Here is a 21,801-nt window from a genome sequence, read left to right as displayed (position 1 = left end):
CGTGAGCGTGTTCGTGGAGGCAAATGGTTTTTGGGAATTGAGCTGGCATGTGAGCAGGGTTAACTTTTTCATTCGGGAAAAACCGGTTAGCCGGACTCCAGCCCTTGAGGTGGGTAGTAGTGCCTGCATTCTACAGGGGTGGGGATATTTTGCGGTTTAGATGATAATGGGGAGCGCTAAACCCATAGGATTATACAGCACCTGTAGGATAAAGGCATTCAGGCTGAATTCAAGAAAGTTGGTCCCAGATACAATTCCCTAGAACAAAAGCCCCTCACCAGAATCAAGGAACCTCCCTTGAGGGGGGGGGGGGTTGCAGTTTTAAGAGGGGCATCTGAACTACAGTATTGGCATGCCTCTGGCAAAGCAGTGGAGTCGATGATTTGAGTGTCAACCTGCCTCAGTGGGAGGTTATAAATTTCCATCACTACTGTTCCTATTAGTGTATTATCAACTGCCAGCAGTATATTATGATCAGAACTAAGCACTAAACCCACCAGGGTCATACAGTACTCTACAAAGCACTATAGCATACTTATTGACCTATATCTGGTCTAACCCTTAAAATTTAAGCTCTTTAGAAAATAGCAGGACCCTTTTATCGAGATACCATTGCAAAAGTGTTTACAGCGAGGCTAGGCTCAATTCCTTTGATCAGTTATCAGCATTCTGGTAATCAAATTAAGCACTTAAACCGTAAAGGTCGGACTACACTGCAATGCAGGAAGAAATGTGCAAAGGTTAAGAACAGCGGAGGTACGAGTAAAATTAGAGGGTATTGGGGAAGGGCTAGTGCAATAAAAATTGGCAAAATAGGTTAGTTTAATTTGAAGTCAGTTTGGGCATCTAAGTTAGCTCTATCATTCAACATCAGAAACTTCAAACATAATAATAATGGGGGAGCACTAAATCCACAGGATTATACGTCTGTGCGTGCATGTGAGGGAGGGGGGGGGGGGAAGAAGAAATGTGTAAGGCATTCAGTTAACTAGAACAGATTCAATTTTAGATCAAAATCCCTCACCAACATCAAGGAACCTCCCTTGAGGGGCAAACTTCATGCAAAACTTCCACTCAAGGACTGCAATTTAGATTAGATTAGGGATAGTTTCAAAGAACTTCAACACTTCACCTCTGCAGTAATGACCCCTAGTAGAAAATTGTTTTTTTAATTTACGAACTGAAATTTCAAATAGGAAAATTAAAATAAATCATCAGTTATACTTTTTTTTTTTACTTTCTCCCACTTCATTGCAATCACAGTAACAGTAAATAAAACCTTAATATTATATATATCTGTGGTATGATGCTTCTGCGATTACAGTTTGTCCAGGTAATTAGAGAGATCAGGCAGGCCTTCCTTCAAGCCCTTCCTCTTCCTAGTTTCCATAACAATATTGTAGGGCTTGCTGTTGCTTGTGGCATCAGTAGGGCTACCTGGCATTTCTTGCCAGTGATCGAACACACATTGAGGGAATGCCTGACCACCAGTGTTTGAACGAAGATCAGCAGTGAATCCAAAGGACTCATTGACAGGTAGATGAGCCTTAACAACAAACATTGGTGTTCCTACCACTTGCATCTCCTCGAATACAACACCACGCCGCCTGTTGAGTACACCATAGATGCCACCAACAGCAGCCTCAGGGCACTGAATTTCACAGAGGTACACAGGTTCTTGGAGACGGGGTTCTGCAGTAAGGACTGAAGCATAAAGTACACGCCGAGTAGTAGGAATGATCTGGCCACCACCACGATGAATAGCATCAGCATGTAGAGTAACATCATGAAGGTTGAAGCGAACAGCTCTCATGTTCTCGTCACAAAGTACACCTTCCTTTGTGGCCCACTGGAAGCCAGCTACACAAGAATCTTTAATCTCGTTGAGATACTGCACTCCCTTGGTAACATCCACAAGAATATTTGCTCCAGTTGATTCTGGGCCAAATGTCCAGATCTTCATAGCATCTGTGGCATCAAAATGGTAGTTCTCGCAGAGGAATGTCTTCCTAGCCTTAGGATCATCACGTGGTGTAACCTTACCATCCTCAATATCAGCAGCCAAGCCATCAGGCATAGGCATGGCCTTCATATACAAACGGTTGTGCTTGTTAGGAGACTTTGACAAACACAGCTCTGTTGATTCTGCCCCAACAGTCTCCCTATATGAGACTACTGGATCAGTCTTCTTCAGTGGAATGCAAGCATGGTCTTCCTCAAGATCCTGCAAATATGCAAAGAGATCAGTCTACACATCAGGCAATACCATAAATGAAAACTTTTACACAACTAGGGTTACACTGTTTACTACTTAATTATGAAAATATTAAAAGTTCCCAAGTCGCAAAACTTAAATTGCTTCCATCAAGATATTAAAAACCTGCAATATTTTCTGACCTACAAGACGCCCCAATTTTGGCAGGCAATTTAAGTCCTCCCTGACCATCAGGTCATTTTAAAGCTTTTTATCTATTCAAATATATATTAAACCCAACTATTTTCCTGTTCATAATGCTCATGATATTTATTGCCACATCCTCAACCATGCATTCCTCTGGGTCATCAAGGATCTCACAGTCAGAGGTGTGTTTCCTAGTATAAAAGATCAAAGATCATTGTGCCATCAAGAGCACTGCTAATGCAACACTTTAAATGACAGTAAAACTGCAGCCATTTTAATTTCACTCCAAGCATTTTTGACCCACTGGCAAACCTGAGCTACTGTAGGCTTCATCTGACTTGTTGGTGCTAGCTCATGCTATGGGAATCATCCATTTGTTTCATGTACCCCTTAAAATGCTTGTTTATCAATAAATCCAGGGGTTGCAATTTACCTATTAATCCTCGAGGTATTATAGTTAGTAGTATTTTTGATGTTTACTCTTGGTGGCCTTCGTTAAGCTAGACTAACTGGTCCCACATGAGAAGAGACAGCTGCTTGCTGGCACTACATATCCAAGCAGCTGAACTGACAAAGTGCAACCCAAAACGTATCCTTGACCATGGCCTTGAGTATACAAAGCTCAGGGTGATTTTCGAAGACTTTTGGGGGGAAAATAAGGTGGGCTTTTTATGCCAGAAAATACAACACATGCACAAGATTAAACTATTCCTTGCGTTCTCATGAACCCATATCTGTAGTTCCAAATAAAACCAGAAATGATAAACTGACACCACCATCTTGTATTCAGGGAAGGGAAGTACCCGTTGACATTTACGAAGGATCACTGACTGCATATTCAGGAAGGAAAGGAGGGAGGTAAGGAGATGGGAAGAACTGCCCACAAAATCCACCCCTGCATTAATTGGTAATGGCAGGGAAATGAGTGGCATTGTGACAATTCAATGAACTAGCTTTATCATGCTAATGGCTCAACCCTTTCAGGGTTTCGGCCGTACTAGTACGGCTTACGCACCAGGGTTTTTGACGTACTAGTACGCCTAAATTCTAGCGCCCTCAAATCTAATGAGAGAAAGCTGGTAGGCCGACATATGAAAGAATGGGCCTATGTGGTCAGTGCGTGCGGTATAAAAAAATTCTGCAGCACAGTGCGTGATGAGAAAAAAAAAAAAACTGACTTTTTGGATTAAAACAGCGACTTTGCACTGTATTTTCGTATGGTATTCATTGTTGTATTCTAGTTTTCCTGGTCTCATTTTATAGAATGGAAGACATATTACAGAAATTGAGATGATTTTGACTGGTTTTACAAAGAGAAGTACCTTGAAATTGAACTCAAAGTAGCAGAATTGTTCGATTTTTACCAAAGTTCAAAAGTAAAATCATGCTATGCGTCCAATACACGTCAACTGGCAAGTCTAACATTCTTTCACAAGTGCTCTGATATTATTTATACCATTTCTACACTAATGCAGTAGTCTGCATAACAGTAAATCTTTTTTTTTGAGAGAATAAAAATTCAAAGTGGAAAGCAAAAGAATGTATGAGGGGCTTGGGGACATGACTAATGAACATAGGAAATGTTATTTTAGTGCCAGGAATGTGTCTTATTCTGGACCCTATTCAGAAATTGGCATCTTTTGAAATTTGTGTGAAATTGGCAAAATTGCTAAATTCTGACCAATGTACTGGATAGTTGTTGAAATCGGTAAGTGGGTGGTTTCTTGTACTTATTCTATAGAAAAAATGGAGTTGTAGCGAAATAGTTATGATTTTTGTCGACAAGTAGACTGGAATTGGCCAAAAATAGGGCTCAAAGTGGACAAAGTCGTCGATGCGTAAACATCGTTGAGACCACTAACTTCACGAGAGCATAATTCCGTAAGTTTTCCATCAAATTTCATACTTTTGGCGTCATTATGATCGGGAAAAAATTCTATCTTCTCAACGGATTTTTTTTTTTTTTTGAAATTTGAGTGACCCTGAGAACAAGTCTCTGAGAGGGCCTGTCGACCCTGAAAGGGTTAAAGGACCACATTAACGTAAGTCAGTCAAGTTCATCAACACAGACATTGTGCATATGCTATTATGATCCCTATTTCATTCATGTTAAGAAAGCACTTGGTTACACAGCACCTGCAAGAAAATATATGTATATGCTTTGTTTTAGCAAGATCAAGACTAGCAATCAAACTCGTGTGCAAATCCTTTAAACACACTTGGTACAATACTTTCATATATGGTTTACCAACCTACCACAAATTAAAAATACGATATTAAGTCTTACCTTTAGGCAAATCTCAAGATGGAGTTCACCAGCTCCTGCAACAATGTGTTCTCCAGACTCTTCAATGATACACTGCACCATGGGGTCAGACTTCGAAAGACTGTTAGAAAAAATAATAATTTAATTAACCTACAAATACTTTACAACCTTAATCTACCTCCATGATAAAGACTATCTTTTACAACATTCATAAAAATAGGCAAGATATGCCTCTTAAACTTATTGAAATACTATTAATTGACAAGACAATCCAATACTTGGAGAAAACTCACCAGGGGCAAGTAATTTCTTATCTTCCATAGGTAGCTTTTCAACAGGAAGACTCCACCCATTTAATTCCCAACCTTGGAAGGTAATGTACCTTCCAACTGCCAAGGAAGCCAAACTAATAACAGAGCCCGCTACATACACTTCTATGATCAAGAATAAATGCATCACACCTTGAAGCCCTGAGTTTGTCAATTCATACATCTTTTGAGTTTAAGCTTACATGCTCCAACAGCAATTCATATTTTTGAACACTTGTTAATTTTTTTTTTAATAAAAGAATAGCACTTACCAAACATTTCTTAATAACTTAACCCTGCCTGGGATATTGAACTTACTTCACTGGACTAAGATCCCACTCCTTTGTAAAATGCCCTTTTAAACTTTAAAAATGAATCCTCTCCCCTCTGGAACATTAAAATACTTATACACCTACTTCATTCAATTTCCTTTGCTGTGTGCCCGTTCAAGGCTTCAGCACTTACGACTTCAGTTCCTCCAAGTCTAATAAGTAATTGTTTAATTGCCTCAACTCTCCCATACTAATTTAACATTTCCCTCTTGCACCTTCATTCAAAAAGTTCTGCTACCAACTCTTACTTCTACAAAATGCTTACTCTCCAATTGTCTACCTCACTGACAACCAACTAACAGACGGTAACTGAGCATACTGCTCCTTTTGAACACCTCAAATTTCATGTACAATGAAGACGCTTATTTTCCATAATTAGTCAACCAAATGCCTTCACATTATCCCCTCTTTATACCAAATACACTTCCCATCCAGCTGAATTTGTCACTTTTTATTCACGCCAATCATTTTAATGAACCTATTCCCACAACACTTATAGTGCCCCTAAACCTAGCAATTAGCTTTTCAAAGTTTATATATTTAAACATCCAAGACTGAATTCAGTGAACTAATGACTAGCTGATCACAGGGAAAACAGTATGAACAAAATACTTTTAAAAGACTTTAGTAAAACAATGTCATAATTAAAACTTTCGGCAAAAAAAAAAAAAAAAAAAAAAAAAAAAAAAAAAAAAAAAAAAAAAAAATTACTGACCGTTTAAGACCTTCCACAAGCTTTGGCAAGTCCGATGGGTTCTTTGGCTCAACAGCCACACGCACAACTGGAGACACGCTGAACTTCATAACTTTCATGTTGTGAGCATCCTTACTAGTTGTGATCGTTCCCGTTTTCACCAGATATTGATCAACACCCACTAGTCCACAAATGTTTCCTGCAGGAACATCTTCAATGGCCTCCACAAAGCGACCCATCATCAAGATTGACCTCTGGATAGATTTCTCGTATAGATCTTCCTTCTTGCCAGGAACAAAATTAGGACCCAGAATTCGTACCTTTTGTCCACTACCAACCTTACCAGAAAAGACACGACCAAAAGCATAGAAACGTCCTTTGTCAGATGTAGGTACCATTTTAGATATGTACATCATGAGTGGGCCTTCAGCATCACAGTTTCTAATACCAGTGCAACAAGCATCATCAGATGGTCCCTCGTACAGCATCTCGGCACGGTATTTTTGTGCTGTTACTGGAGAAGGTAGGTGAATTGTGATCATGTGGAAGAGGGTATCACCAGCTGGAAGCCATGTGCGCATTACTACCTTAAGTAAAGGTTTTCCTTCTTTATCCCTGTCTTCACTCACCAGCTTAATTTTCAGGGTTTCCAGAAGCTTTTGAGTTTCATCTTTCTGCAAGAAACAAGTTTAAGGAATGAATTCAAACTGCTAGTGTACCTCCCTAAAGAAAATTAATTTTCTAGTGCCTAAACAAAAATTTATCCTTATATAAAGGACCAACTAGTATAGGGAGTTAGGTTTACAATTAAGAAAATGGCACAATATATATCTCATGAACTGATATTTGCCTATATTAAAAAGACACTGAACTAAATTGAAAATATACCTTAAAATTCATTATAGCATCAAACAACTTGAAGATGGGGTCAAGGATATAGGTGTTGAAGGCACGCTCATTGTCAGGACTCTTTGCTGTAGACCACTTCTTTGTTTTCTTGTTGAAGAAGTTCTCTCCCCACAGCCTTGAAGGAAATTTTAAAATTAAATGCTTGGCAATGAATGGGGGTAAAATAGTAATGAAAATTTTGGCCAAACAAGAATCCCCAAAATCCTAAGGTGAAGTTCAATATTTAATTATTTTGGCCAATAAAGATTTCAGTTCACATTTAAAGAACATACATGTCTAAATGTGGGAATGATTTTTTTTTTGGCTGCTGCTCCAACACTTACAGTTCAACAATAAAACTCCACCCTCACTTCTTACTTTTCAACTGTCATTGGCTACTGAGTAATTGGTCTTTTATGGAAGATTTATGGTTAGTTTGATTTTTGTGGCATTAACCCTTCAAGGGTTTCAGACTTACTAGTACAGCTTATGCACCAGGGTTATTCACGTACTAGAAAGCCTAAATTCTAGCGCCTTCAAATCTAGCGAGAGAAAGCTGGTAAGCCTACATATGAAAGAATGGGTCTGTGGTCAGTGTGCACAGGATTAAAAAAAATCCTGCAGCACACAGTGCGTAATGAGAAAAAAAAACTGACCATGTTTTTGGATTAAAACAGACTTTGCACTGTATTTTCGTATGGTATTTATGGTTGTATTCTAGTTTTCCTGGTCTCATTTTATAGAATGGAAGACATATTACAGAAATTGAGATGATTTTGATTGTTTCACAATGAAAGGTACCTTGAAATTGAGCTCAAAGTAGCAGAAATGTTAAGATTTTTACCAAAGTTCTAAAGTAAACAAATCATGGCAAGCGTCCAATACACGTCAACTGGCGAGTAATATTCTTTCACAAGTGTGCCGATATTATTTATACCATTTCTACACTAATGCAGTAGTCTGCATAACAGTAAATAATCTATTTTGTGTGAATAAAAATTCTAAGTGGAAAGCAAAAGAAATGTAAGAAGGGCCTGGGGACGTAACTAACAGAGAACTTAGTGCCAGGAATGTGTCTTGTTTATTCTGGACCCTATTTGGAAATTGGCATCTTCTGAAATTTGTGTGAAATTGGCAAAACTGCCAATTTCTGACCACTATTGAATAGCTGAAATTGGTAAATGGGTGGTTTCTTGTACTCATTCGATAGAAAAAATGGAGTTCTAGCAAAATATGATTTTTGTCGACTAGTACACTGGAATTGACCGGAAATAGGGCTCAAAGTGGGTGAAAGCGTCGATGCGTAAACATCGTCGAAATCACTAACTTCGTGAGAGCATAATTCCGTAAGTTTTCCATGAAATTTCATACTTTTCGTGTCATTATGATCGGGAAAAGATTCTCTATCATTTCATAAGAAAAAAAAAATCCGAAAAATTTTCGACCCTGAGAACGAGTTTAGGAGAGGGCCTCTCAACCCTGAAAGGGTTAATAAGATTACTTCACTAATGGATTTTCAAGTTTCAAGCCTACAGTACCTTGTGGTTGCTTACTTTTTTTTTTTTTGTGGCAGCATTACTCCAACAAAGACAATGTGCCTCTTCTGAATACAACTGTGGGTACCTTACTGCCGGCTGTGATTAACTCCTACTCATTACAAAAGAGGTTTGCTGCAATGAAGTCATGCATGCTCTTTGCAGTCCCAATGGTGTGGAGGAAACCCAAGTATCACACTTGTTACTAGTGTCGGTTCTTAAACTAAATCCCCAAACATAGGTAGAACCTCCTTTGACAGTCAAACCAGTGTAAAAGCATTCAAAGTATCTCCCTGTAAAGATGCATTTCCCTTGGATGATCAAGAAGCTACAAACACCAATTCAATTAGAACCAGTCAACAACCAGGAACCAGATCTAGTGACTAAATCATGCACAGAGCAATCAAAGCTGCTTGTTTCAGGATTGCAACAGTGAGATTTACTGTACCCAATCAGTGTTCAAGAAACAAAAGCCTATAAACTTACTCTAAATTGAAAAAATCAATGTTGCTATTGCAATGCTAATGGACATTTGAGGTTTAGGGAAAACATTATCCTGTAGCTCTGATATACCATTGATGAGTTATACTACTACCAGAGCCCAGCCCTAGGTCAGAACTAAACGGTGTTTAGTCAATCAGACTGTTGCTTCTGGTGGCTTCCTGGCCCACATCTATAACAGCCTGGTTGATCTGGTACTGGGATATGCTTGTCCAATTTCTACACTTGTCCACCAGTGTTTCTTGTAAATTCTGCTAAGATGCTAAATATGACACCATTGATGCTGATACAATATTCCCATAACAGCACCCTGCTTTTCACCTGGTTTATCTTGCTTCCTCCCATATATATATCACTCCTATATGTTATTGAAGTGTTGATTTGGCACCAGGCCCTCAATTACCTTCTGTGTAATTATAATCATACATATTTAAGACCAGCACCCACAATTTAAGATAAGAAATACTATTATTTGTTACATTTGTAGTCTTAAGCAGTAAAAACATAATACATCACAACAATGAATTACAATTACATATTCGCTTTTATTTTTCTAAGATGTGGAGGCCTAAAACAAGTCGTTTGGCTTTTTTGGGGCTCTCAGAAACCTAACCCTATTTTCCCCACAAGTTCTTCAGTTCATCTAACATGTTTTTTTTTACCTAACATGGTGTTTTCAGGAACGTAACTACCGTGTTAAATAACTGTCTACTGTACTAAGATAATTTTAACTAATGTGTACCTGTACCTAAGTAAACTTACACACTGTGCTAGTGTGCAGGTACACGAGCATCTTATTAGCCTCGAAGATGCCGTATTAATAATGATAGAACTATAATAACCAAGGTGCATTAAACGTTATTTCAGACTTTCATTAATCTTTATTTTTTTTCAAAATTACATAATAAACACGCTACATAAACACGATAAATACACCCCACAGTAGAATAAATTAACAAAAAAGATGTTTTTCCCCAGTCGTCTTGGCACAGTGTTGGAAAGAATAATGCTTTCTGTAGTTCAACACCAAAGAAAATGTGTACACAACACTACTACTAGGAGTAACTGTAGAAAATTATTTCTTTCGTATGCCTTCACCCAGAGCACCATTCCTTCTAAAAATGGCGTTACAACCATTCCTTCTAAAAATGGCGTTACAAGAGAATGGGAGTGTTGCTCTATTTATTCTACTATACCAACATGGAGACAACTTGTTTAACTTATTATGGTATAAGCCTCGCAAACATGGAAATGAACGTGTATGAACCATAACCAGATGTGTTTGTCTGCTTGTTTACATACTCTTTTGTCTCGTTTACTCGTTCCTTCTCGTTTGTTAAATCTAGTTTACTGACTTCTTGCCCTACATTAAGGCTACAGATACTTTAAGGCAAGTAATGAGTGCACTGTGTGTAATTTTACTTAACATTTTTTTTAATGCCTCGGTCTATTGCTAACTTAATACGTTAGGGTAAACTTGTTATCTGGCATTGATATAACTGGACAAAAATGGTGTTCTGCTTTCCAGTGGTAGCCTGGAACCTAACCTGCTGTATAAGTGGGACCCTACTGAATTTGTTTAATGATTCTGGGATTATCTTACACATGGCCCACTCACACCTTCAGGTGACTTCAATATAAATCTCCTGCAAGACCAGGACCCACACGTTACTGAATTCACAAACACAATGAGTAACTGTATGTTGCTACCAACAGTAACAAAACCTACAAGAGTTACAGAGACTAGTGTTTCCCTACTTGACCACATCTGGACCAACACCATATCCCCTTTAAAATCAGGCATAATTACAGATAATACCACAGACCACTACCCTACTTTCCTCATAACAACTCTTGGTAAATTACCCCAAGACACTACTAAAGTCACCTTCAGACTTCACAATGAGGCAGCCATTAATAACTTCACAACAGCATTAGCAAACATTGATTGGCACACTGAGCTAGAAATCAATACAGATATTGACGAATGTATTAATAATTTTCTAAAAAAGACTCAATACCTCTATAACAAGCACTGCCCTAAAAAAACTAAGCAGATGACAGCTAAGAGACTGAACAGTCCCTGGCTAACACCCAGCATTCTCAAATCCATAAATACAAAACACCAATATGAAAAACAGTACAGAATGGGTCACATAACCAGAGACCAAACAAAACGTTACTCGTCAATCCTAACCAGCCTGATAAGAAGGGCAAAAAAATTGTATTATGAGAACAGATTATCCAACTTACGAGGTGATATAAAAAAGACCTGGAAAACCCTATCAGAAATTCTGGGAACAAAAAAGATATCACGAAATAGCGAAATAAAATTAGCAAAATCAGATGAACCCCAACTCCCACCAACAGAAACAGCAAACAGACTCAATGATTTCTTCTCCACTATAGGACAAAACCTTGCCAATAAAATCCCAAGCTCAGATACCCCACCAAATGACTACCTCACCGGCAACTACCCGAACACACTGTTCCTAGCTCCGACTAACCCATACGAAGTCTCCCTTATTATCAACGCACTAAAAAACAAGACAGGAGATTTAAATACCTTACCACCCTTTATATACAAAAAAGTGTCACAAGTGCTATCACCAATCATTGCAACACTCTTTAACAAATCCATTGAATCCTCCACCTTCCCTACAGTACTCAAAATAGCAAGGGTCACCCCGATCCACAAAGGAGGAGACCAAACAGAGTTGAATAACTATAGGCCAATATCCAACTTACACCCTCTCTCAAAAATCTTCGAAAAATTAATTCATAAACGAATCTACTCCTACCTTATCTCCCAAAACATACTCAACCCCTGCCAATTTGGATTCAGGCCTAATAAAAATACTAATGATGCTATTATACACATGCTAGAACATATATACACTGCAATAGAGAAAAAAGAAGTCCCACTGGGGATCTTCATTGACTTACGTAAAGCTTTTGATACAGTTGACCATGACTTGCTCCACGTAAAATTATCACACTATGGTATAAGAGGGCACTCCCTCAACTACCTCAAGTCATACCTCAGCAACAGAAGCCAATATGTGTACGCAAATGGGGCAAACTCTTCTGCACAACCAATTACAGTTGGTGTCCCACAGGGAAGTGTCCTTGGCCCTCTTCTCTTTCTCCTATACATAAATGACCTACCAAATGCTTCTCAATTACTCAAACCCACACTATTTGCTGATGACACAACATACGTCTTCTCCCACCCGAGCCCAGTCAAGCTAGCCAATACTGTAAATACCGAATTACAGAAAATATCTACCTGGATGAGTACTAACAAACTTACACTAAACATTGACAAAACCTACTTCATTCAGTTTGGTAACAGAGCTACAGATGTCCCTCTTAACATAATGATAAACGGATCACCTATCACAAAGCTAACAGAGGGAAAATTCTTAGGAATCCACCTTGATAATAGACTCAAATTTCATACACATATACAACAAATTTCTAAGAAAATTTCCAAGACTGTAGGCATACTATCGAAGATACGGTACTATGCTCCACAGTCAGCCCTCCTGGCCCTATATCACTCTCTTATTTACCCCTATCTCACCTATGGAATTTGTGCATGGGGCTCAACAACAAGTAACCATCTCAGACCACTAATTACCCAACAAAAGGCTGCAGTTAGAATGATAACAAATTCTCACTACAGGCAGCACACTCCACCAATATTCAATACACTCAACCTACTCACCATACAAAACATCCATACTTATTACTGCACCTATTACATACATAGAACACTCAACTCTGATATTAACCCTCCCCTCAAACATCTCCTTGCCAACCTCAACAGAACACATGACCATAACACAAGGCACAGATCACTCTTTGATATTCCTCGTGTCCATCTCACGCTATGCAAAAACTCAATGCACATAAAAGGCCCTAAAATCTGGAATTCATTACCTGTTAATATAAAAGAAACACTACCTGTTTATAAATTCAAGTCTCTTCTCAAAGATCACTTACTCACCCAAAACCAAATAAATACTGAATAACTGAACCTTATAAATTGTATATCTTAAATGTTTCTCACAATTATATCACATAAATGTTAAACCTAAAACCCAATCTAACTTTATTATTTTTTAAATTCACTACCTAACAGAATACTCCATTCTACTGAATTTACAACAATGCATGCAACCATATGACCTGTCTTTGTAATACTCACTTGTGCTTTATAGTAATCAGTTTACATTAATGTTTTTCACTGATTTCATCATTGCTTAGTTAATCTTAAGTTAATTTTAAGCCAGCCCGTAATGCTATGCATAGTATAAGTGGCTTTGGCATGCTGCTCTTATCTGTATTTTTTTTTGTACCTCTGTAAGTGTGCTCAAATTATAAATAAATAAATAAATAAATAGACAGCTTTTTAACATGGCATTAAGGATAACTTAATTATTAGAAGAATAGTCTATTGTACTGTTATGATTTAAAACTAAATTAATGTTTAGTAATTATAGTTACTGTTAGATATGACTCGGGTAATAGGATACACCCATGTAATGAGGAAAAACTGGCTACTATGAGTTGAGCCACAAAAATCCCACATTATATACACAAACCTCATTTATTTTTGTGATAATCCCCATGAAATCAGTCATTGCAACCCTAGATGAAAATTGCATACCAGTACTGTTTAACTCGAGAACAATATTTGAACGCACATGTATGTCCATTTTCCTCACCCAGGTACACACGCCCGACAAAAATTCTTACACTCATTGTCTTGCCAAACGAGTTCCAACACGAGAGTTTGCACAACCCTCCAAACCACAACATCCCCACCACTTGTTCAGACTGCAAGCAATGTACTACATATCCAGGTCATCCATTTAGCCTGTTCCCCTGAATCCCTCTATAAATGTTGCCCCCCTCACTCCAACAGCCTATCAATCAAAAACTATTTGCATCCACTCGTAAAACAAGCCTGCTGGATGTAGCCCTTGATACTCAAAACCTTTCTTACAATGACCCCTACCCCATTTTCACTACCCCATATTTGTATGACATCCTATTTTTCTCAACCTCTTACATCCAAACCACCTACCTCAGTACTGAATAATAATTAGGGTAATGATACATTAATTTCTCAATTGACTGGATAATATTCACCCCTAACACTGCTCTCACATCTCCACTGCCTCCAGCTGCAGCATTCAAAACCCATGCTTTAAACCTAATGTTGGTACCAGTATACTCTGGTACATTCTCCTTGTTGCCTCACAGTCATTACCCGAGATGCCTCAATGAACCAGCTACTCCCCCACCCCCCTTCAGCAATTCTAGTTCACCTTTAACCATCTGCTGGGAAGTCTCTCCCAAATATCTGAACACTTTACTTTTTCCGTACTCGCTCCACCCAATCCGATATCCCATCTCACTATTTTTTGATACTCCTCACCTTCCTCTATCCAAAGTTCACTTCTAATTTCCTTTCTACATCCCCTCCCAAACTCATTTACCAACTTTCAATTAAGTATCTCCCAAAAGCACCATGTTATCGGCAAAGGGGCAAGATCAAAAAGGTTAAGACTCCTTAATTCTAGATATGGTATATCAGAAAAACTGAAGATAAAAAAAGGTAACTTACTTGTTCATAAGCTTGGCAGCAGGAACTTTGAACATGCTTGCGTAGATGTCTGCAAATTCCTTTACAGAGAAAGCCCAACCATGAAGGCCAGAGCCAAAGCCAACAGAACCCTTACTTGGATCAACACGCATCTCACCCATAGGACCACTGTCGTCGTTGTAAGTAGCAATAATGACATTCACATTTTCCACAATGCGCTGAAAAGATTTAAAGTTACTAAATTAACAAATTACTAGATTTTTAATATTAAAACTTCTGTCACCAGTTACCTCTAATTTACATCAGCCACAAGAGCTTACTTATAATTTAATTACAAATCTTAATACTAAGAACATATTCAAGGTTTTAAAGAATTTTCCCATCATGGCTAATGCTTCTGGAGGTACCAGGAATATTAAAATCATGGGGAAGCACTGAACCCATAGGAGTATACAGCATTTCTGGGGTTGAGGGTTGTGGGCGAAGGGGGAGGGGAATGAAAGGTATTCAGGCTTAATTCAGGAACTGGAGCAAATCCAATTCCCTAGATCAAGAGCCCCTCACCAGAATCAAGAAACCTCCCTTGAAGGGGGGTACCAGGAATAAATTACCAGAAAATAGGATGCTTTGCAAGTGATGTAAGATTTTAATTTAACTTTTTTTAACCTCTCACTTTCATATAGATCTGATTTTGACACCAGCATCGCTAACAGATCTTTTTGAGCTCGGCTCACTTTGATAAGCTCTGAGAAGTAAACTTTGACCTAGACAAATTCATGGTATATATAAAAAAACTAACATGTAGTGCATGATGGGAAAAGCAAACTTCTGACCTCTCATTTGGTTTAAAATGGCAAACAAGGTACTTTTTAAGATAGTTGTGGTTTATTGGCAATTAATCATTTGATCAAACATAAGATATAGTAATGAAATATATTTCTGATTTTGATTGGTTACAGGAAATGTAGCCTGAAATCAATCCCAAAACAGAAATCTTTTCACTATTTACCCAAGGAAAGGTAAGCCCCTAAATGAAAACATTTTGCAGCAGTCATGTTTGGCAATGTAGCGTTGTGCTACTGGATCCCTCTCCAGTAGCACAACCATATTAACTATCCTTCAGTGGTACATCAACATACTCCCTACAAAATAATTTAATACAAATAAACACTAATGTCTTTGCACCAAGTTTCTAACAGTCACTAAGCCATTATTATACAGACCTGGAACGTCTGGTAAAGTTCTTCTTGCTCTAGTTGCAGTTCTAAAAGGGCACGGTCCATCTTGTTCATGAACAACACTGGCTTGATGCGTTCAGCAATAGCCTGACGGAGAACAGTTTCAGTCTGCACACAGACACCTGCCAAAGGAGCAATGCTATATACATGAAACAATAGTATAGTTTGCCCAAGTCAAGTGAAAACTTGCCAAATTATTTCAACTTTGTATATTTTCCATCAATTATTACTGGACCAGTCATTCATACTCTTTTCCAGGTTAAATTAACATTAGCAATTTCTTTAACACTAGGCTTCATAACTTTTCAGTTTAGTCTTCAACCATTGTAAACTACAGCTGGTAGTCTCCAAATTTATTAGAAATATTGGTATGGTGAATTTTTTTTTACAACAAGACTGGTGTGTTGATCAAGACATTTACCAAAGTAACACAAGCCACTGATGACTTCTTCATTCCTTGGTAAATTTATCAGTGTACCTTCATTAAAAATTAATTCACTAGCTTTTCTAAACTTAAAATCCTTTACACTACAGAAATTCAATACAGCGCTTGCAGTACCAACATTTAAGAAGCACCTTGATCACTAATACGTCACTAGATGAATACTAAAGTTTCGTGTTATACAAGCTTTCAGGTAAAGAATTATTTGGAGAGCATAATTACCATTATGATTATGTATGGTTTATTTATTAGTTAAATGTATCATACTGTCAAAAATAAAGCTTATGGCTCTCTAAATCATTTTCTGATCTTATGGACTATGAAGGCAACTTACCCGACACACAATCCACCACTACAAGAGCACCATCAGTAACGCGCAAGGCTGCCGTCACCTCTGATGAGAAGTCGACATGACCAGGCGAATCAATGAGGTTTATAAGGAAACCACTCTCCCCCTTCTCTTTTTGGTCAGGATGAGAAATCAGATTGATGTTCTCATCAGACAGTTTGAAGTACATAGAGATGGCACTGAAGGAAAAGAGCTTATTAACCTGTGTTTTAAAAAAGTTATCTAAATTTAAATCAAAGTGCATTCAGTTGTCTGAACACGAATCTCTGTGATTCTCTAACCACTCATACGAACGAGTTGATCATCACTTTTTCTGATACTTTTATTCACCAAAAGTATTATTACAAAATTTAACAAGAACTTCCAACATTGCCAGTTTAAAAACAAATAAAGACACTATGTACATGCATGAAGCAAAAATACATGAAACTGATACTTATACTACACTAAGACAATTACACACAATTCTTAATTTAGTAAGTTGCCTACTCTCCAGGAAATGGGCTGGAGGGAAAGTGTCCCCTTCCCTCCCAGAATAGACAAAACTGCAGATGAAATACCCATTCACAATTTTTTTTTTTTTTAAGACTACCAAATGACTATGGTAATATTCAACACTTGTTAACTACATGAGCTCAGGTTACTCGAGCTATAAGCAGTAAATTTTGGTCTAGGTACGAGATAATGGGTCTATGCGGTAAGGGTACGTCAAAAAATTATTCAGCATGCAATGCATAACGAGAAAAAAACTGCAACCATGATTTTGGGTTAAAACTGACTGGTGTATTTTTGTTTCGTTGTCTCATTGATAGAATGGAAGATATATTACAGAAAAGAGAAATAATTTTGATTGGTTTCAGAACTGAAAATTGCTTAAAATAAAGCTCCAAGAAGTGGAAATGTTCAATTCTTGCTGATATTCAAGAGTAAACGAATTATGTCACTTCTCCAAGGAACGTCCAACTGGTGGGTCAAATATGCATTCACGAATGCACTGATATTTATACCATTATTACAATATTGCATAACAGTAAATATTTTTTTTTGCACTAAGAAAAAATCAAAATGGAATTCACCTGTGAAGCCTGGGGAACATAATGAACAGAGGAAAATTAATTTTCGTGCCAGGAATGCCTGCACTGTTTATTCAGAACCCTATTTTGAAATTGGCCCAATTACCAATTTCTGATCACTTGGGTAGTGTCATATGCCATTCCAAGGGGAAGAAGTAAACCTCAGTGTATCACATGGCCCTACAATAGGAACTGATAGTGAAGATGATATTGTGACAATGGGGATGACTAATGTGTGTGTGGCGCAGCAGGTGGTGGTGTTACGCCTCATGGCACCAGGAGTGGGCCATGCTGGTACCCATGCTGCTGATTTGCCCTAGCCACAACAAATCCCACCTTCAACCACCCCCACACAATCACCTGTCAATATCCAGTATCCACCAGCAGACCACATCTGGGATTGGCAGCAAGGTGCCAATTTTGTTCCCAATCCCCATCACTTTGATGAAACAAAGTGGAATACGGCCATCGTGTACACTTGGGAACAATGCCACTGAACTGGAATGCTTTGTTATTCTTTGATGAACCCCTGATGGCCATTATTGTCAGACAAAGTAACACACTTTGAATACACCATGGCAAACAACTGTTTCACCAAGATCACGTTTACACAAGTGGAAGGACAACTGTGGCAGAGATCAATCTGTTTTTTGCCAAAATAATGCTTATGCCACATGTGTATAAGTACACGGTCACCACGTACTGGATGACAGACCACCTGATTTCAACCCCATCTTTCAGTGACATACTAGTGAATATTTCTGCTGCTGTTTCATATGCTACACTTCAGACAAAACAAGGCCTCACAGATCAGGAATATGCTTATGTACCTGAAACAAAATTTCTGTATGTAATTTTTATCCCTTCAGGAAGCTTGTTATTGACCAGTCTGATTTTGTTCAGACTCATTCTAGCAGCACATACCAAGCAAGAAGAAAAGCTTTGGTATAAAGTTATTTGTATTGTGCGATTGCAAAAGTCGTCTGGTTTTGGATATACAGTGGTCCCTCGATAATCGTAGGGCTAGAGTAGTAGATTTTGGAAATCATAGCGATATTTTTGTATAAACATGGGCTCGCTAATCATAGATTGACTCGCGAATAGTAGTTCGTCCGGGATAGGTACACACAGCCCCGAGCCACCTCACACTGCTTTCCCAGCCAGTGTGCCATTGTTTATCAGTGAGTGAGGATGATCCACGAGTTCATACGATACATTTCATAATATTCCATTCGTTTTAGTGTTTGCAACTGCTAAATAAGTCACCATGGCTCCAAAGAAAGCTTCTAGTGCCAGCCTTTTGGTAAAGGATGCGAGAAACACATAATTTAATAAAAAGTTTGTAGAAAAATATGAAGGTGGTGGTCGTGGTAGAGTGGAAGCAGTTGTGATAGTGGTTGATGGTGGTAGCAGTTGTAATAGTGTAATACTGGTTCTTATGTTATTGAGGCTAGGACTTTGGGTAGTTTCAAATTTAGGTTGGATAAATATACAAGTGAGGGGTTGGATTTAAGTGGGACTTGCAAATGAGTGGATTGAGTAATCAGATTATTTCTTGGGTAGCATTGAAAATTGGGTTGGGCAAATGTTTTGTTAGTGGGATGGATTGTAAAGGACCTGCCTAGTATGGGCAAACAGGCCTGCTGCAGTGATCCTCCTTTCTTATGTTCTTAACCCCTCTCACTTGTTTATTTATCCAACCTAAATTTGAAACTACCCAATGTTTTAGCTTCAATCACCCTACTAGGCAGACCATTCCACTCATCAACTACCTCTATTACCAATGTTCATTTATACATTTTATTAGTGTTTTACATTTATTTGGCATTCTTTTCTGCATGTAAATCTATATTTAAGCTAGGTAAGTGACCCCACCTCCAGGAACGGATTAAAAACGATAAACGAGGGACCACTGTAATTGTGTACATTGGCAGTAATACATTGCAAGATACCAGGAAGTTATTGGGTGTATCTGATGATGTGGTTAGAATAACGATGAAAGCACATCTTGGTAAGGATCATATATTATATACTGGTAAATGGTACACAAGCCCCTTACTTAGAGATTTCTTGCGAGTGAACATGACAGACGTATGTGGCACAGTGAGTGGAAATCTTAAGCACATGCCTAAGTTTGATGCAGGCACTCTCAGAGGTGAGGTGCAGGCGTTTGCTGCCAATGGCATTTCAGTGGCATGACAAACGTGATGTCGCATTGTTGACCTCGGTTCACCTAAACGTAATGGCAAACAGTGGCAGGCACAATAGACACCCCAACGAACCCATTCTAAAACCTGCAGCTGTGATGGACTACAACTTGAATATGCACTTAGTGGACAAATGTGACATGCAGACTGGGTTTGCTGATTGTGTTTGCAAGAGTTATAAGTGGTACATAAAACTTTCCAATTCTTGACATTTCCATGCTGACTGTTTATAATATATAGAAGTTGGAGACCAACAAAAAAATGAAATATGGTGAATTTTGTTTGTTAGTCATCAAACAAATAATATTCAAGTACCAAGCAACAACTGCAATAGACCAGCACCCATGAAATTATCAACACATACCCTCTTGTCTAAGGCCTGGTGATCACTACCCCATACAACTGCTTCCTAATATTTTCAAGGAAAGTGCTCAGAAGAGGTGTTATGTCTGTGTACATACCACAAAACGCACACAAAAATGCAAACACTCGTTTTATGTGCGAGGAGTGTAAAAGAATACTGCATAACATCGTTTCAAAGAATTCCACAAGCTGCAGCAGTTCTAGGAGTGTCCAGTGACTACATTTGTATACATATTATAGAACAATACTAGTAAAATTTTTTTGTTGGTTTGTGCAAACAAGTTTTATAAACAATGAAAAAATGTTTGTGCAGTTATTGTGTTGTATACAATGAGTGCATACACATGTACATTGCACCTTACTTTGGTCTCGCATGCCACAAAAGTTACTTAAAAAAAAAAATATATATAAATCTAAAAAGACAAGAAACCTTCGAATGGGAGTAAATATAAGAAAACCGGGTGACTGGCCTTTGACGCTGTTGCCATTATTGGCTCATTTTCTGCCAATTATATGCCTCTATATAGCGGTACATACTGATAGCATTTGGGAGGTGGGGGGCTTAAAACAATCAGCTAATTAATCTTGACATTTTGGCAAGAAAATTTTTTTCGAATATTTTGTGACATACAGACTTCAGGATTTGGGGTTGCAACAGTCAAAGGGTTAAAAATAAAGAATAAACAATTTGGACCTTCCTGTCACTTAAAAAAACATTCTTTGTTTATTAGTCACAGTTCCAGCCCCCTCCCATATTACACTTTCTATCCATTTTGAATTTTTCTTAAAAAAAAAAAAAAAAAAAAAAAAAAAAAAAAAAAAAAAAAAAAAAAGTGCATTCCTAAATGTGTATTAGACTGGTCAGTTTGACACACATTGGACTAATGTTATACGTATAGTACTCTAATATCAGCAAAAATCGAACATTTCAGCTACTTTGAGCTCAATTTTTAGCCACTTTCAGTCATGAAATTAGTCAAAATCATTTCTATTTCTCTAATATATCTTCCATGGTGGTTTCTTGGTCTTGCCGTTTTAAACCATTTTTTTCTCATGCACTACGTGCTGCAAGATTTTGTTTTTTAAATGAGGCACACTTACCACAGACCCATTCTCTCATCTAGGCTCAATTTCAACACTCAACTTATCTGAATGAGCAGAGCTCATGGCATAGTACTATGGGACTGACCCCTGGCTTTAAAGCCATAGTACAACGGGACAGACCAAAAGGGTTAAATATACAATACAGTGGACCCTCAGGTAATGGCGGCATTGGCTAACGCCAAAATCGGACAGCGGCACTTGCGTCAAAATATTGGATCGGCTAACGCCCAAGAACTCTGCTAAGGACATTCGTCCCAAACATGTCCGCACGGCCTGAGCCCATGTACAGGTAGTGTGCCATTGTTTACAAGCCAGTGAGGATGATTCCACACATACATGCAATATATTTTTTATTATTCCATTGCTTTTAGTGCTTTTAACTGCTAAATAAGCCACCATGGTCCCAAAGAAAGCTTTTAGCACCAGTCAGGTGGTAAAGAAGGAAAGAAGCACAATAGAATTCAAGAAAAAACTCTTAGCAAA

The 21,801-nt window shown here is 38.1% G+C and overlaps 1 protein-coding gene across 1 annotated transcript in view; it reads right to left on the bottom strand.

Annotated features, from left to right (window-relative positions):
• Positions 1–1,214: 1,214 nt before the first annotated feature.
• Positions 1,215–21,801, bottom strand: part of eEF2 (eukaryotic translation elongation factor 2) — a 44,773-nt gene continuing 24,186 nt past the window's right edge. The window contains exons 3-9 of the mRNA XM_070086364.1: positions 16,557–16,750; positions 15,766–15,902; positions 14,564–14,760; positions 6,890–7,025; positions 6,023–6,675; positions 4,689–4,788; positions 1,215–2,224 (exon numbers count right to left, since the gene is read on the bottom strand). Of these exons, the coding sequence (XP_069942465.1) occupies positions 1,319–2,224; positions 4,689–4,788; positions 6,023–6,675; positions 6,890–7,025; positions 14,564–14,760; positions 15,766–15,902; positions 16,557–16,750 (2,323 nt within the window). The 3' untranslated portion in view covers positions 1,215–1,318. The remainder of the gene's footprint in view (positions 2,225–4,688; positions 4,789–6,022; positions 6,676–6,889; positions 7,026–14,563; positions 14,761–15,765; positions 15,903–16,556; positions 16,751–21,801) is intronic.

The sequence above is a fragment of the Cherax quadricarinatus genome, chromosome 18, assembly GCF_038502225.1.
Source record: "Cherax quadricarinatus isolate ZL_2023a chromosome 18, ASM3850222v1, whole genome shotgun sequence".
Classification (NCBI taxonomy): Eukaryota; Metazoa; Arthropoda; class Malacostraca; order Decapoda; family Parastacidae; genus Cherax; species Cherax quadricarinatus.
The sequence above is the reverse complement of the archived record's forward strand: the minus strand, read 5'-3'. Positions and strand labels throughout refer to the sequence as shown.